This window comes from Athene noctua, chromosome 2 (genome assembly GCF_965140245.1).
Source record: "Athene noctua chromosome 2, bAthNoc1.hap1.1, whole genome shotgun sequence".
Classification (NCBI taxonomy): domain Eukaryota; kingdom Metazoa; phylum Chordata; class Aves; order Strigiformes; family Strigidae; genus Athene; species Athene noctua.
Genome location: NC_134038.1, coordinates 137196914 through 137215703, shown reverse-complemented (window position 1 = coordinate 137215703; position 18790 = coordinate 137196914). Strand labels below are relative to the sequence as shown.

The window sequence follows — 18790 nt, the reverse complement described above, 5'->3', positions numbered from 1 at the left end:
TGCAGAAACAAATTTGAAGAATATTATTGGACTTGGTGGCATTCAAGAGTAGGATCTACCGTTCATTTTTAAAACTCCAAAATTATGAGCTTTATTTCCTAACTAGAAGATTTAATATGAAGAACAATCTTTTAACAAATACATTAAAAAAAAAGTTACTCATAGGGCACACTTTCTTTGACTTCAGAAAGCTGAAAGATGGACACAGACACGGACATGCAATTCTCGTAGTTGCCAGTGTGAACCCTCAGCTATATAGAGAAAAGTCTCAAGTGTAACTGTTTCAATATCCTACAGTCTAAATATTTAAGAAATATAGCACACATCTAGCCAAGCAGAAATATTTCTCCTGGTTTCAGTAGTACAGAGTTAAAAAGTCGAGTCTAGCACAAGAAACATACCAGTTTTCTTCACAGGCTTTGTTACAGGTAGGGCAGTATTCACACAACCGGCCAAAGCTTCTTGGATCTGTGCACTCACACTTTCCACATACACATTTTCCTCTTCCACTGCAAATCTGGCCCTTTGAATTCAGGCAGTGCTTTGCTGATTGTAATGAGCACTGGCAACGGTCACCTTCCCAGCCAGCAAAACATTTGCATTTACCAGCTTCACATTCACCATTACCTACAACATCAGATAGCCTTGAGTCATATGCTTTTATAAAAACATAGAAAGTCAATTTTTATATGCATAGGCTTTGCACTGCTGGTGCTTTACATTAAACAGAGGTAGTTTAGACCTTGGCTTGCTAATTAGTTTTTAAGTTAACAATTTAATTACTGAAATTACCAGCATGGTGCGTATTTATGGCTGCTGTTTGTTATTAAGTTCAAAAGGTTCTACCTTGATGTCATCCTAAAACCTTTTACTAGAATTTTTCCCTGTTGCCTTTGATCAAAGCAGTGGGGATTAAAAATTACACAACAATTGAGAAAACAGTCTTCAGGCAAACTAAACAAACTTCTCTTTAGCAAGAAAACATTCCATTCAAATAAACAGCAAGATTCAGTTGAGGAAGGAGTATCAAGTTCATGTGCACATGCTGCGTTGTTTTTTTCCTTTTCCTTTCAGAAACACATGATAGCATTACTTTTCTGCCTTTCTAAAGGACAGATGACTGAGCTAGACAGGTCGGTACGCTGTGTGTATGAAGGCTGTTCAGTAAAAACTTAAAATGCACAGGGCTCAAGGATTCAAAGGCTCTGGTGGCCTTTACAGTTTGCCAGGCAAAGCAGTGGGAGCTTTAGGGCAAAATCCGTATGTTTTCCATGTTGTAGCACATGTAGCAGGTGTACAGCTGGTATGCTGATAATGTTTAGTCACATTTTTACAGCATGTGAGGAGAGCACCTGTAGACAATACAGAAAGAGAAAGTGCATAAAGCACAGGCAGGTGTAGCAAATCTCATGAGGTACCCTCAACTCTGACTTGGCAGTGCCTAAGTTTCACACAAACCGCAGTGGCCCTTCTTGTGCTCCTTGGATCCACAGAGCAGCTGCAGGGAGACAGTCCCATGTGACAGATGGGATCCCCTAAATGGGTGTGATGCCAAGGTACAGGCTGCCCGATTTTTTGCCTGGGCTGGGCAAAATGGAGGGAGGAGGGAAGAAGATCACAGGACATATCAGAGCAAGGCTCTGCACTGGAAAACACCCCACAAAGAGGCACATTGCTCAGCCACGGCCCTGGATGGCAGGTTCCCCTTGTGGTACCCCAGGGCAGGACTCCATCACAGCGACAGTCTCTAACACCTCTTAGACAAAGACCTGTCTCCGCTGCCGACAAGGACACCACATCTCCGGCTTTAGGAGCCTTTAAGTTTGAAAGGTCTGCTTATGGTTAAGAAATAGTAAATTTTCAAAGTGGGTTGGGAAGAAGAGTGAGAAGATGAACCATAATTCTTTGTGTTGAAATGTATTTAAAGGATTAGGTAACATTAGTTATCTTCATTTTAGGTAAAGTTCACAGTCACCAGCAGAGCAAAACTAAAATAACTTTACTAAATCCATAGTATTATTCTTAATTTATCCAACTGAGGTAAAAAAAATCAGTCCTCAATTCACTCATTGGTCAGTATACAGTGCAATGGAAGGATGCAGGATGGTAGTATGAATTTTAAATTATTTAATTACTTCTGAGGGGAAAAGAAAAATTCTGGTAGAGATACAGTAATAATACTGATTCAGTCCCATTTTTCCTTAATAACACTAAGTTAAAAGTACATGTTTTGTATTTTTTTCATATGCAATTTTCATTTGCATGCTTTCTTTAAAAAACATAAAGTAGGCCACAAAAAGAGTAAGCATTTCTAACAACTCTCCCTGTTTACATTTCAAATACACTCTTGTTTTTGGAGCAGGTGTTCCAAACAGCATTAGTACATATATATCACTATTTGAAATCAATGTCACTGTATCTCTCACAAGGCTGACTCAGGGTGTTAGAAAGCCAGAACCTCATCTGGAAGATATAATTCCTCCTGTTCTCTTAGTATTTCATAATCCTATTAGACTGAAATGTGTCGACTTACTTTCTGGAATAATGTTACTGTTTTATCTGAGATATTATAGTATCATTCCTTCTGAAAAAGTTTGAGATTTAAATCTTAAAATAGCTGAACTTAGAAAAACACAATAGAAGCCCTAAAAGGCACTGAAGAAGTTCAGAAGACAATGTATACCTTTGTGTTGAAGAAAGGCCAGGAGCATGAATTCCTACCAGGCTGTTCAGGACATTTCAGAGACTAATTCTGCACGTGGAATTCTTGTACTTGACAGCCTTATAGAATTGTTTTCAGCTGCACCATTTATATCAGCTTCAGAAAACAAAACAAAAACCAAAATACAGACATAAACTCTGCAGCTTACCAGAACATAAGTTGCCCTGGTGATATGGGCAGGAAAAATCATCCATTTCACAGTACTTCCCATACACCGTGCCTAGCTTGTTTTTGTAGCAGAAACATTTTCCATCTATGCAATTTCCTTGACCACTGCAGATGGGCTGGTCCCGGTGTCGTCTGCACCTCTCAGAAGAAAACGTATCTCTGTTAGAGCTACAATTATTGTCACTGCAATGGGACTGTTTGCCATCAGAAAAAGTTTCATCAGCCCATACTCTTTTGTGCCTTGCACTGTCTCCATACTGACAGGCACAGCTTTTCCGCACGTTAACAATGACGGTTTCATTGAAACCAATAGGCTTAAGTATTGCATATTTTCTTCCTCCAGTTGTATCACATCCCTTCATTGTAACTGATACATTGAAAAGTACCTAAGAAGAAAAAAAGACAGATTTTATGTCACTATTATTTCCTATAAATTGCTTACAATTTTTAACACATAAATAAAGCAGATTCTTACACTGTACATGAATGTGCACTAGCTAACAGTAAGAAAATAAACAGTAGCCATTTGTCAAATATGATATACTGATAATGACAGGCATCACAAATACAGTTAAAATCCTAACAATAGAAGATTGTCAGCAGTCTACTTTTCATGTTAAGAAAGCATAGTTGCAAAATACAAGTTTAATACAAGTTAAATAGTAATAGAATTACCATCAAAATCCTTCTGTTATTTAATATACACATTCTGTTGTATTATATAAATACTCAGATGAGAATTGGGACTAGATTGAGCAGGACAATACACAATCAGGAACAGAGATACTCTTCATAAAAAGAACCTATAAAGAATGTTCTTGCTGCAGAAATGGTCTGTGCAAATAGAAACACACAGGTTTTTTGGATGGCCCTGTCTATTCCTACTAAAATACAGAAATGGCTCACACCTTAGTAGCAGCTTATTTTTCCCAATTCCTACAATGGGGATGGAGCAAGAGAGTCTTGCTGCTGTTACCATGGTCCTGGGCAGACCAAGTGCTGCTTCAGAGTGGAGCCAGTGCCTAGCTCCTGGCCATGTCATGGCCATCACCACCACAACCCAGGTCCTCACCACAGTAGTGCCCACTGCAGCAGTAGCCCCCGTGGCTTTCCAGAGTCCTGGCACAGGACCCTGGATCATTTTGGTGATTAGGTGACTGCCACAGAGTTTGCATGGATCATTACAAAAACTCTTTGATAGCCCTGACAACTGTGAACTGGACAGCAATCTTGTATTTCATTATTGGTTTGGGGTTTTTTTTTGACCAGTAGGCTTCTGACAGGGTATTCTCTATTTAGCCTGCTGACAGAAAACAACTCTCCCTCACCTCCTCACTGAGAAAATATAACCAAAAGGAAAAGGTGAGAAAAGAACCCAAGAGAAGCAAACACCTTTACTCTTTACCACCAAAGAACAAAGATTTCCAAATAAAAAAAAGACAAAACCTAAGAAACTGATTACATATGAGGTTGAAACTACCCGCAAAGACTAAGGCCATTCATTTCTCATCACTGTCTCCCCCTCCCACTGCGCCCCCACACAAGAACAGACGAGCCCTTGGGGACAATGGTGGCTTTGTGGCAAGCGGGGCTGTAGCTGCCTACACGGACAACAGGAGAAGAATGTTGTGCAGAAGCATGCGCTTAATGTCATATCGAGAGCGCGCACAGGCTTTGTCTTGCCCTTTGCTTTTCTTCTTCTTGTTTCTCAAATGCGCCACTACCCACATAACCCTTCAGTTGCCTACACTCTCCATCCGTGTATGAGACTTCTTCCCTTCAGTTATGCGGTAAAAGCGTGGCTATGCAGTAATTAATTCATATGACAGGTGTGTATCATGCAGGGACGACAGGCTGCAGCTAGAGACTGTGCTTTTATTCAATAGAGAGTTCTGCTAGAAAAAACAATGTACAACACAGTACTGGAGAAATGGCAGGGATATAGGAGAGAAGGGCAAATCATGTCTTGCATATGAGTCATGAAATTTGATGGGTCTGAACACAGCAGCAGAAAGATTAAACATATTGCGCCTAAATAATTACAACACCACGAACACTGACACTTGCTAACAGCCAAAGTTAGTTTTGCACTCTGAAGAGGTCGTAGGATTCTTACAGAATATAATACATTTTGTGTTTTGTTAAGAAAAGGAAGGAAGAAGCATTAGACAATGAAAGGAATGTGAGAATTAAGGGAAAGCATTTTGCTTGTAAACAAATGCTGAAAGGAGGATTTATGGTTAAAATAAATTAATCTCTTGAGGATGGCTCATTTTCAACAGCAGTAGAGGTTTAGGACCACATGCAATCTTTTACAATCAACTGGCTTGGTTTTTTATTAAAAAGAAACAGATATAAATATTTTTCTTTTCATTAAACAGAACAAATTCCAGCCCTATTTCTTATGACATGCACAGGGAACAACACTGGAGAAAAGATGAGTTAAGAAGAAAAACACAGCAAATCTTCCTTAAAACGTAGAAGCTAATCAGCAGCAAGTCATGCAGACAAAATTCAGAAGAGCATAAAATACATCTAAATGAATGTATTTAAAATTCACACATTTAATCTACATTTGTTTTGCTATTTCTACACACAGACACAAGTAAAATCACACCAGCTGAGATGTATGTACATGTCAAGAAGGAAAGAACTCCTTGACCCTGCTCTCCAGAAACACAGACCTCTTCCTGGCAAGCTAAATGAATTACTCTACTAGTCCAAGCGATTAAATAAATATATCAAGGCACAGAGAAGTTGTTCTGGGAAGAAAAGCATGTTCTTTATATTAGCCAGACACCTTCCCCTGCATTTTCATTGTGCATGATGCTCCAGTTTTACAATCCGTTTCATTCAGTAGGTAGCACAGATCCAAATGGGGATAAATAATTTTATTAATTTGTTTTATAAAATAAACTCATTATCCACAATCTTGATTGTGCATGAAGACTACCAGAGCAAGGAGAAGGAAAGATGGCATCCAGCACAGACCCAAGGAACACTAATTCCAGTGATTTTTTTTCCACCGGGTGATCACCTTTCAACCTCTTTTCATACAGATTTCATCACAATGAACATGGCCATTGTGTCCAGTGGAGGACAAAGGAGGAGAGGTAAATGGACATTAGCTTTCAGGAAAAGCTTTGAGCCTTAGTTCCATGAGATTAGTGAGAATTAAAATAAGATTCAGGCAAAATAAAACCAGAGAATAATAAAGAGTCTGTGACCACTAATCACATAAAATCAGTTTTCAATTAACATAAACCCTTAGAAGATTTCACATCATTGAAACACAACCAAAAAGAAAATTAAGTATTCCAGTTCCTTGAGGAACAAGAACTATCAACATACTTCTTCATTATATCCCACATTTTTACATCCTTCCATGCCAGTTTTTTTACTTCCATCAGGACAGATTGCAGTGATATTGAAATGAAGACCTTGGATCTGGTTATCCACTTGAATTTTCACTTCAGAGATTAGTTTCTGTAACCAGAACACAAGTTTTAGTTGCATTGTATCTCAACATATAATGTCCGTTAGTGGCTAACACCAAGTACGGCTACTATGTCTGACTAAAAATGAAGAAAGCTTGTCTGTGTGAATAAAGGAATGAATTAAAGCGTTGTTTCCCATATAAAGACCCGATTACATTCCAAATATACACAAGGAGTGAACTGGTAATTCTGATAAAGAGGATTACGTTTTCCTGATAAAAACGTTTTCAGCTTTTCTAAAATGGTTTTGAGACTGTATTTTTCACAATTTGAAAATCTAACAACTGTGCACAACAAAACCTGCTTACTGTTTGAGAGACTACACAGCCTTTTAGCCACACATTTAAAATAAAACAGTAAACATACATACAACTATTGTGATCCAGCAGAAAAGGTTCCTAATTGACTTGACACTTTATAAACTTCTGATACTTTGCATCTGTCTTGGAAAAGTTTTCTCTGAACAAACTTTAGGGAGACCTAAAGGCTATTGGGATTATTCTTACTGATTTATCGGGTCAGCTAGGACTATATATGTCAACAACTGGTTGATTCCCATTAGGGCTTTTTGGAATACAAAATAATGAAAAAGCTAGCTATTTTGAAATTTGTATTTACTGCATGCTCTAAAATCCTACTTTCTTCCAAGAAGGAATATTGCTTCTTGACTTTTAAAAAATTTATTAAATCTCTGCACGAACCTATGAGCTGAAAATTGCACAAAGAGATTACTAAAATTCCTGGCATATTACTATATAAAAAATTAGTTTAGTGGGATATTTTTACTGCTACAAATGGAAATGTAGTTACATGAATCTGAACACATGTTTATCTTAGTAACTTTTTGAAAATTAGTGACTCATCTTTGGTTTTTTAGCCAGGGATTTTCAGCTAGGGTTTTCCACAAGTAAGCCTAAGGTTTCCCTGCCTAGAACAAGAGTGCAAGAGGCCCACTGTCATCGAACATCAACACTGAATTTATTTTCTTATCTGAGTACTTTTGCTTTTAAGAAAGCAAAACATTCATGCCCTGTTCACCGTGTGTTTGTATATTACAAGCCCCTAAAACTATGATAAAAATCTCAAAGTATCAAATCTAATGAAGTTTAGGATGGGAAGGAAGATACTGTCTGAAAAATGAAAACAGGGCAAGAGCAAACTGGGGGTGGCTGGAGCAGGAAAGTCCCACAGAGTCTTGAACTAAATCACTATTTAGTAAATTTTCGTTTCCTTTCCTTGAATGTTTGCCCTGCACTGTGCTCTAAAAATAAGGATACAATTTAGGATGGACAGTGTAAAAGTGTCATACAAAAGGACTACAATCTTTGCACTTTTTGCCAGCAATTTCCTGCAAAACTCTATATCCAAAATCCGTATCTTGATAAAAGAAAGTACAATATCAGTGAGAACTCGGCAACTTGATTACACCTAACCTCCTCTGCTTTTGAATGTCTTTGCATTCTGCACAATGTTTTCAACATGCCAGTGAGAAAAATGTGCACAAACCAACTCTATTGACCAGGAACAGACATGGGTCTTGGCTCTTCATTATAGCCAATTTGCTGAAAGCAAATAGCCTGATTTAGATGGTTAACCTAGTACAATGGATAATTTCAGCCTCCCATGTCCAACTGATTAAAAATAATGTCATACATGTTGATACCTTGCATACAGCTTTGCAACTTATTTTTCAACTTTCGGAACTTGAGTGTTTGTGTAACTTGCAGACTTTAGCAGCATTCAACCATCAAACTCATCACGTTCATTCTGATACTGCTCTATGGGCTCCCTGTGCTCCAGTATATCAAATGTATATACATGGTTTCATTTTCAAAGCCATTTATGCCCCCTCTTACCAGGCTATCTTTCATTCACTATCAAGATGCCAATTTCCACTTTCAACCTGCCATTCCCTCTCAGTCATTTGTGGAAAACAACTTTATGCTCTTTCCCATACTATCTCTTTCCCATACTACTACTTTCAGTTGAGAACTCCAGACAAGAGTTCACAAAAACAGTTCTCTCCTATCAAAACTCTTCCTCACTGCCATGCCTCAAAACTCTGAATCTTTACCCTGTTTTGTACAGTGTAAATCCTGCTTTCCACAATATCCACTGCTGCCAAACTAACTCCTTGTAAATTCTCATCTGTTGTTTATTTTCTAAGCATTATGCTGGAAAACTCTCTAGATATTGCACTATTCTTTTTGCTCTGAATTTATATGGTACCTAGACAGTGGTGTCTGGTCTGCAACTAAAGATCTTAGAGGCCAAAATTCAAATGTCAGACATTTCTTTTGAAGTTAGATGGTAACAGGTGCAGAGAAACAAACAGCATATTTAGAAGCATCCTTAGAAAGGAAAAGTGCTAGCTCTTGGCTTTAAGACCCCGACAGCCTGGGAATATGAAAGCTATTGTGGGATAGTGTCACCCACCAACCCGGACATTCAGAAAAGTACAGAACTTATCCTTGTGGAATTCAGATAGAAGCCAGGATCCTGGAAATTCCAGCTTTAGGCTATGAAAGGTAAAAAATCCCAGTACAAATACAGCATACAACATTGTCACTCTCATCATACCTGATACGCTTCTACCACCAAATCATTGAGATTTGCTGCTTGTGATTCTATCTGTCTTGCAACAGTACCAGGCAACAGAGGTAACAGATCCTACAGAAAAACACAATTATTTATGCACATTTTTAATTTTTAAGGGAAATATTGTGCTTTCAAAATTGGCAAAAGAAATCAGGTTTCTAACCTACTTTATACCAATGGAACTGGCTTCCTTGAACTGCAAAAATAACGTTGATGTTATTGTCAATCAATTTTTCAGAAAGCTGCCCAAGAGATGGATGCTCCTGCAAAATACAACAGAAAAGAAGACTGCAGATTAGTAAGGAAAAGCCTTATATTTCACATAGGACACAATACAGGATTCCAAAACCACTCTAATCCTTATTTCTAAATGTACAGAGAAATGCTATGCCTACATCCAAAAGAAGGTGGCACCAACCAAATAAACAGATCATGACAAAAAAAAATCATCAGGGCATGAGCCAGACTATGACAGGCTTATCTGTTGCAGCAGAGGTGCTGCACAGTGGGAGGACTAACTCATACAGTACTATTTTGTTAGTCTGAGTCTGATGTTTAAGAAATATGGGTATGATGTTGTCCATGGTCCATCTTGAAGAATAACAAGATTCCTGAGAATGACAAGTCAGGGAGAAAAAGTACAACATGAAGGCACTGAGATGAGGTGTGCTTTTGAGAACAGCAAGGTGAGTAGTTAAAAAGTTTGTTTCTCAGAAATGTATTTTGGCATCCGGGATCAGACACATCAGCTAAATGCAGCCACTGTGACATTCTTGCAATGTCAACATTCTGTACATATCCTACTTACGGCTGACAGCTTTCTTCTTCTCTATATGTCCAAGACCTGTCTTAGGAATGATGCCTCTAGTCCTCACTACGACGACCTGCTACATTTTCTTAACCACGCTTGTGTGTGAAGAAGGTAGCATGAGTTTCACATCTCTCCCCAGTATGACATTGCTTTATTTGGTGAAGTACCTAAGACAGGTCCTGTGCCAGTGACCTGACCTTCTACACTTCTCACTGAGAAATCTGACATGGATTCGAGAGCAAGAGGTGAGTTGCTAATCCTTTATCCAAGATCTGTGGAAGCACAAGTGTCTGTGTGGTGCCAGTGGGCTTTGTACATCTGGGCTATGTGAGATCCCTCCAGCTCCAGTACTCTAAACCAAACTGTATCTGAAAGATACTGCTTATTTACTATGTATCTGTGAATACTTCTCAAGAAGTAAATTCAACCTTTAAAATTCATGCCTAAACATAGAGAAGTGACTGAGACCTTGGCCTGTGTTTCCCCTTACAGAGATTTCACCTGGTCACCCCCACTTACGTCAGGTCCTTCAACCTCTTTCCCCCAGATACTTCTGCTGCCTTCCTCTTCCTGGTATTTTTTACTATCTGCACCATATTGTCTCTCTCTTGCACACACGCTCTGTTTCTCTGCACAATTCATTTCTTCTCAGAGTGCCACTTGTTACTCAAGAAACCCTGCAAGTCAGTTGCTCTCCTAACAGTAATCTGAATCCCAAGACAGCTGAGACAAAGTTATGCAAGGGGGCAAAATCCGTTTTCTATCATATTGCACCATTATAAAGAGCCTTGTATAGAAAGAACAAAAGGAGTTTCTTGCTTGCAGTTTGATCTTAGCCAGGGTCCACACCTCTCCGAACTTTTCTGCCCTTCAGTAAGAAATTATATACCTTAAGATAGGTGATGAAAGATACGTAACAGAGCAATAAACAGGCTTTCTTACAGCTCCAGCTGGGGAGTGTGCCATACCCAAGGGTCCATGAGCATGCATTGCCACTACACAACAGTTGTGGGTGAACTGCAGCAGCAGTGGCTTTGTTGCCATTTTCAGTAACCTACAACACTGTACTAAACCCTCCTTCCTCCTCCATGACCACAGAGCACAGCGGTGGGGCCTCCATTGTGCTGTACAACCCTACAGGCCACATGCAACTATTTGGCAGATCACAGACACAGCAAGTGGTCCCAGGGCAAGTGAAGCCAGATGTTCTGCAAATACTTCCTGCACTCTAAATGTGTGAACGACAGGGGCGGTATTGAGGGATCATGAGATGGTGGTCAAATAAGTCAGTCTTCCTGCTTAACACGTTGACACTAGACATGGCCAAATTACAGCAGTGTCCCCTCAACACCTCTGCAACTAATAGCACTGGGATCAGTGGTATCAGAAATGGGTTTCCCAAGCCCTCATGAAATAAAAACTTATTCAGATGGAGCTTACTGAAGACAAGAGATGACATGCATAGATGTGCAAGGGTTACAGGGACTGGATCCCCGAACCACCTACCTAGCCTGCTTACAAGTAAAGCTGAACTTTCATCTACTTGTCAGCTCTAATTCACTAGAGCTTGGTTAGTAGTACATTAAGGTCTCGCTTCAGATTAGAAAGAAATTTTTTCCTTTTCTTAGAAGAGTTAAAAAAAAAAAAAAAAGCACTAACAGACCCACACTGTCTCTTTCATTCTAAACATGCAAAGAGATGATGTAAGGAACTGTTGGTCACTCATGCAGCTTCATGTTGCTTGCCATGAAAACCTTGCTGTACTTAGGTATTTTATCTTATCTCTTCCCACTACTGCTCCGGCAAATATACTTTCATTTTAGATCATCTTTCTTGTTCCAATTACATCACTCATTTTATTATTTTAACCTACTCTGTTAAACTGAGAAGATAACTAATACAGATGTTAAGTATTTCACAAAGGGAGTCAACCAGGCACAGATCTAATTAAAATGGACTTAGATTTCTTTCCTGTCTTACACTTTTTTGATGACCTCTGTGTGACTGCTTAGCAAAAGTTAGAAAGAAATAGGCAGAAAAGTGATTAACTGGAAACATTTCTGATGTAAAGGCTAAGCTTATGCAAATAAATAAAGCAAAGTCCTCTTAACTGGCACAAGGAGGAAATAAAAATATGCTAAAATGAAAGCTTCTCAAGACTACCAGAAGCTAAGAATCAAAGTAGGAAAACAATGTGATTACAGATGGCTCTTTAATTTAGCATAGCACAACAAAACTGCATTGATAGGAAAAAAAGAGGAAAAATATGTTTCATATGATGTATTTTTTAAAAAGCTGACAGCCTTTCATGACATTTCATTTAAATATCAAAAAGTCTTTTTTTCCTCCCTGATTTTTCTTGTTCATCTGAAGCTTCTTTATGGATCTCCATGACTGAAGTAATGATATATACCACTGAGAAGAAGAAAAAGCAGGAAACCAGTACACCTACCCTTACAGACACTATTGTGTTATCATGTCAAATCTACTCCAGAAAATATCTAATACTGAGAAAGATTTCCCATCTACCCCTTTTCTATTCCTAAGAGTATGCCTACTGTTGTTACATGTGGGCATGCAAGAATTAGTCCTGGCTGAAAAAAAATATGGGGGCCAAAGTGTGCCTCCACAGATCTAAGCATCTTTCAAGGTCATTTCATTTGGATGGATAAAAAGACTACCTCATTTCATGAAAGGCATCAATAACAATATCGATGGAGATTTTTTATTCTACATGGGACAGTAAAAACATGATCTTTCAGACCAGAATCTGGAGTATCAGTTAATAAAACACTTTCTTCAGTCAGCTGTCAATCTATCATAGTTGCTTAGAGATTCATTAATTTCTGTATTTTATATTGGTGAGATTTTCCAACTGCAACAGAAGTTAATTTCTCAAGTTGGACAGAAAATAAATATAGGTTGTTTGGGGTTTTTTTGTGAAACAGACAATATCTTTATTAACAAAGGAACACTGAACACCAGAAAAAAAAATTGTACCTTCAGGAATTGTTTAATAAACTGAGCAAAATTCCCCTCACTTATAGCACTGCAACTAGGGGGGGAAAAAAAAAAAAGAAAAACTAAAATAGAGATAGGGACACCATAACCTGTAAGTATGCTCTGCTTTGGGAAAGGAGAGTTTCGAGATTATTTGCTTTAAGTAGAATAAAGGAAGAGGTTGTTTTTATCCAAGGGACACTGTAGAAATACTGAAACTGAACAGACTAGCTAGAGGGAAATAAATAATCCTGACATCTGTGAGGGAATATCCAAGAGGTGACAGAGGGAGTAAGTATATGAATGCAAGAACATCAGATAATCAGAAATCCAAACAACCTTCCTGTTAGCACACTCTCAGCTCCCTCCTCCGCTCAGCAAGGTCCCGAACACCCACTGATTCCCAGAAACCTCCCGTATTTCATGATCACACACCATATGGTGGCCTCTTCCTGCTGCCTCACCATCCTTGTAAACACTAGTTGCTGAGATTAAATTCAGGTTTGGCCAAACTTACATGTAGCCCTGACTGACTTCACTACACATTGCTGGTTTGGGCTGAACACAGTTTATATACTTTAACTAAGTGCAGCTAGCACTGAGAATAAAGCTGTAATGTGCTCCAATGATATCACAGTTCAGATTTCTGCTTTCTGGTGATTACATGGTAATTAAGTAGTGATTCATGCTTCTTAAATAAATGATTCATATTTATTTAAGAAAATAGCCAAAGCAATTAGAAACTAAAAATCGTAGAAAAAAAATTCCTTTCTTCAGTCACTCATGACTAAGTTATACACTCCTGAAATTATTTTGAAAGCTAAAAATATCTGCTGAAGGTGTATTATTTTGCTATTGTGGATCTGATGCACTTTTTGCACAGGTAGGTATTACCACACATTGGCTTTATACTGTGAGATTCAAATGCTACATTACTACAGCAAAGCTCTGTGGCCCAAGAATATTTTCTAGTCCATCATGGTTGAATTAGCTCACTGCTGTTGCACATCTTCTGCTTTATTCTTACCAAGCCACTTCAATCAGTGCAACTATGTGTCTTCTGACCATAAACCATGACTACTACCTTCATCTTATTAGCAGGATTATGCAATTCTTACGTATTACCAGCTGCTTCTTGTGCAAAATATCACACCAGACGCTTCCTACTTATATTTTATACAAAATGTGTGTGATTTTTATGAGGTGGTAATTAAAAACCACGCCCAAACCAGTAACATATCCTCCTCTGTTGTGTACTGTTGTCTCAGGCTCCAAAGTACTTTATCCCAGACACAAACAATGTCGGTATTTCCAGGTGATTGGTTCTTCATTTCATAACTGGCCTAACTGGAAAAATACTAGTCTAATAACTGAAATAAAAGCAATGCTCTGACAACAATTTAAAAACCTCTTTAACACAGTTTTAAACTGCTTCTCTGAATGCAGAATTTATGACATATACCTTACCATACTCGTAGCTTTGATGTACACATTATCTTTCAAATGACAGTTTCCATCATGGGGAATTACAATCCCTGCTAATTTACTATCAAGGGCCAGATGGGAAGTTTGATCTGTCATCACAAGAAGCAGTCGCTTTGCTTCTTTACGCCATCCAATATGGCTCTAAAATGAAAACAAAATTAAGCATAAGAAAGCAGTAACTACCTATTTTCTAAAATAATAAATAAAAAAATGAAAAAATGAATGTAAAAATCTACTTTCAGATATCACATTGCTTAGCAATACTGAGTTATACAAAGCTATTTAAAGCATTTCATGTGGAAATATATATCATGTCCTATGTCTGAAAACTAACACTGTGAATCAGAGATCCACTTACCACTTTATTAGCTTTTTAAAGAAAGACCTCTCAAAATATATAGAAGCTATGCATTATATAGTAGGTTTGGGTAACAGCTGCCACATCGTGTGTGTCGCTATTACATACAAATGCAAATGCACAGCATTTGTAAAGTTCTCTGAGATCCAAAAAGCATTACAAGCAATAAATATGCATTAATTCATATTAGTATTTGGTACTCTCTTCTATTTTTGCTTTATATTTACTTATATTCTCATAATTCTGTAATTTCCTTTTCCTACACAGCTTTCCAGAAAGGATATTAGCATATGACCAACAAATCAATAAACTAAAGTATGAGTGTCTTCATGCACCTGCAAACTGAGAAACTTCTCATTATGGAGCAAAATATTACATCTATCCACCATCTTAAGTAACCAATAGCAAACTGGCATCCGCAAGGGTGAATTTAATGTGTTTTAGGAATTTAGTGATGTGAAGGAAGTAGAAGGACAAACTTATATCTAGACTGGGTTGGGTGCCAATTTGTGTTTTCACAACATTTATTTCCCTACAAGGAATAAACAGCTGCCTTAAATCAAACTTTACAGGCACACATGAATCACCTCATATTCTTTTTCATTATTTCCCCTCCCAACTATTCCATCTTCTTCTTCACTAATTTCACATTTCCTCCTTTTTCCTTCTTCTGCTCCTCCTTCCTACCACACCGTTTCATCTCTGCCATTTCTCTTAACACTGCCAGATATCCTGCATCTCAAGTGAAACGTGCATCTGCAATACAGTCCATGCACTCAGCCACGCTTCATGACTTATTCTCCACCTTCCCGTCTTTGCTTTGCAGAGAGGGATTTATCTCCCTTCTCAGTTTCATTCCCTGCTAGCTCTGAATGGGTATTAAGTATCTTGTAACAGTACGGTTAATAAGTACACAAGGATGTGATGCCTTTTCCAGCTTACATGTTAAGCATCAGCCTCCCTCAGTCAGTCCTAAACAGCATTCCCCTAAAGAAGGGGTATTTTAAGTTTTATGTATAAACAGGTTATATTTTAAATAATCCCAAATTCTCATCCCACCCTGTAGAAACTTGTTGCTCCCAAGACTCCATCATTTCACTTTGTCACCTCAAGGCTCTTATACCTACATACGTCACAGCAACCAAAATTTTAAAGTAGCTTCATGTTCTAACCTGCTACTGCTTGCAACAGGAATGTATTGGTTAAAGCAAGATGGAGCAAGTTATAAAGTTCTACTGTAGGCAAAACGAGTGCACATTAATATAAATTATAGTTCATGATGGTCATTATGAACTGCATATTGTTCTCATCCACTTTGGTTCATATCATAATTCAGTTAGCAGGAAAGCCGCCCCATTCTCATGAATGTTTCCATTCTATTGTTTTTGGAAGTGCATATTCTTCTAGAGCTCATGTCGTAAGTGTGGAATGTGTCCAGTGAGAAACACTGAATTTTAAGGAATTTTTCCAAAGCTCCTGAATAATTTTTTATGACAGCTATGATCACAATGTCTACGAAAAGTGGCTTTTGTTGACCTGTTTTAAAGTTCATCAAAATCTGAAAATAAAAGGGGCCAAACTATTAATTTTTAGCATAGTTTGGATTACTTTCTGTCCTTGGCTCATTCTACTGCTTCAAAAAGAATGCGAAGATGGATGAGATAAAAGAATTGTCCTGACATCATCCCAAGAGATAACCCACCAGGTCTTTGATTTGGACAGAAGCCAAATAATTTTCTTTAAGAGGACTAGAAAAAGTATCTTACAGAGCATTAGCAAACCCATGAATCAGCCAATTTTCAAAATTTCTATTGCAGTATTATGAAAAGAAGAAAAACAACATGCAAAATGGCCCTTTAGAGCAAACAAATTCTTATTATTTAATATGCTTCTAGCTTGGGAACTACTGATGCAGATACGAAATTTTATCAATATACAAAAGTTAATTTTTAGTTGATTTGCGTTGTTTTTAAATATAAATTCTTTAAAAACCAAGGTAACACTGAAGTGAACTTGTTTTCCTTACCCACAAAAGCAGATATGTAACTTATCCTTCAGTTTTCAAATACATTCATTCTTAAGTAGAAGAAATGTCAAACAGTATGTTTTCACTTAAGAACACAAGGAGGGCTTTAATGATTTTTGAAACTAATTTTGTAATTGACTGAAATTAATACATGTGCCTATTCAAGTAAGAAGCAGTTGCTTCCATCATCCATCCTATACTGGTTAGGCTTGTTAAAGCCAGAATTTGAAGAACATCATTAATCAGTACTGAAAAATATTTCCTTATGTCCTCCTTTTTCAGTTTCAACAACAAAGAGAAATGTATAGCTAAGGGAAAAATAATGGAAAAGGAGGAAGAAATCTTACTATTATCAGGCCTAGAACTGACATTTTGAATTCAGGAACACTGAACACTGTTGTAATGGCATATATATCTCTCCATGTTTGAACTACCATTTAGTCTTTTGTTAATAATCTCCTTACCTGGCACACAGCTGCTTGGAGCATCGCATCAAAACCCCCTTCAGGTGTATCAATATTCCCAGAAATTTTTTGTTTATTCACTGCATTTCTGAATTCTGCTATATTGTCAGTCAGCGACAGCACATGAATATAACCATGAGGAGGCATACAATCTAAATTATAATCACTGTAGAAAAACAAAACAAAAGTCTAACACATTCTGTATTTTCCATTTGAAGAATATGTAAATACTGCATCCCCATTAACTCATAAAATCCTGTTACTAATGAAGATTTTGGCACAGTAGAAGAAACACCTAAAGAAAGAAAAATAACTCAACGTGATATTGAGTGAGAATCATTTCTACCTTACAATGAAAAACGTTTTTTGTTTTTTTTTTATTTTATGGAAATGTATATCATATAACTTAGTTAATATGGTAACAGTACATATGTAATGTTTCTGCAGAGAACAAAAAGAAACACAATGTGAGCAATGGTGTGATCTCAGAGAGTGTATGATCCCTTTTGGAACGTCTGTGGAGTGATACAGCTTTGCTTTTCATTATCCTGAGAAAAGACTATCACATTGCAACATTAAGATCCTTTAATAGCTTGATACGCAGGCCACTGGATCAAAACTAAAATAAAATCTAAGTTCCTACATCCACTAGTAGTAAGCAAATGTACATAAAATTAATGTTGAGATTAGTGACAGTTACCTCATTAAAGGGATGGGAAATTCCATTTTCAGTAACAGTTGTAAATTATAATTTTTGAAATTATGTATAAGGGAGAAAGTATGAAGTTTGACATAAGTAAGCTAATGCCACAGCACTTACACAGGTCATTGGTCTGCAACCTATTTACGGCAGTGGAATTTATGGCACAAGCTGAAGTGCTCATCTGATTCAGAGATGCTGAGCAGGTTTCAACTCACTTAACTTCTGTTGCATACAGTGTAGGCATCCAGACTATAACCTGCTCACTCCCAACTCAATTTACAGTCACTGAAGAGAAACTGGCACTGTTAAGTATTAATACATCTGCAAAAGTCTACTTTTAGCAAAATGAATCATGTCCTAGAAGTGCTAATTGATTCCACTCACTACATAGACAGTCTAGATAACTGCTTTATACATAGACATTTGTATCTATCTAATGAATTCCACTGCTAGTGCCCAATTCAAAAACCACTGAAATAAAAAAAAAAGATACTTATGGACTTCACAGAAATTTGGACTGCCTTCCCAGGAAAGACAATAATGAGCAAGAAGTTATGAACAGTTAATATTCACTTTTCCAAAATTATGGTTTATACAGATTTGAATTTGTTGTGAATAATCTTGTTCTCCAGAGCATTTTGGAAGTGATCCCTCACTTTATATAAACTGTTGAAAGCAAGGTATAAAAGACATGGCATGAAAAAGAAATGCAAGCCACAACACCTTTCTTATTTAAAATGGGAGTTCATTCATATTACAGCCATGTTCATTAAATGAGCTGAAAGAAGCTGCATCACATTGACAAAAGTAGAGTTTTAAGAAAAGAGTTAATGAATACATGACCATACACGAGAAGAGAAATCTTAGGTCGGAAAGTACAAAACTTTGTGATGAATGTAGGCAACATATATCCAAAATAACTAAGAACACAAGAGCTGACTATAAAGTTAAATACAAA

General features: G+C 37.5%; 1 protein-coding gene across 6 annotated transcripts in view; it reads right to left on the bottom strand.

Annotated features, from left to right (window-relative positions):
• ITGB8 (integrin subunit beta 8) overlaps positions 1–18790 on the bottom strand; it is a 50159-nt gene that overhangs the window by 10440 nt on the left and 20929 nt on the right. For all 6 annotated transcript variants that reach the window (XM_074900394.1, XM_074900395.1, XM_074900390.1 and 3 more), the window contains exons 5-11: positions 17130–17295; positions 14264–14422; positions 9153–9248; positions 8968–9057; positions 6242–6376; positions 2871–3276; positions 402–627 (exon numbers count right to left, since the gene is read on the bottom strand). In XM_074900394.1, the coding sequence (XP_074756495.1) occupies positions 402–627; positions 2871–3276; positions 6242–6376; positions 8968–9057; positions 9153–9248; positions 14264–14422; positions 17130–17295 (1278 nt within the window). The remainder of the gene's footprint in view (positions 1–401; positions 628–2870; positions 3277–6241; positions 6377–8967; positions 9058–9152; positions 9249–14263; positions 14423–17129; positions 17296–18790) is intronic.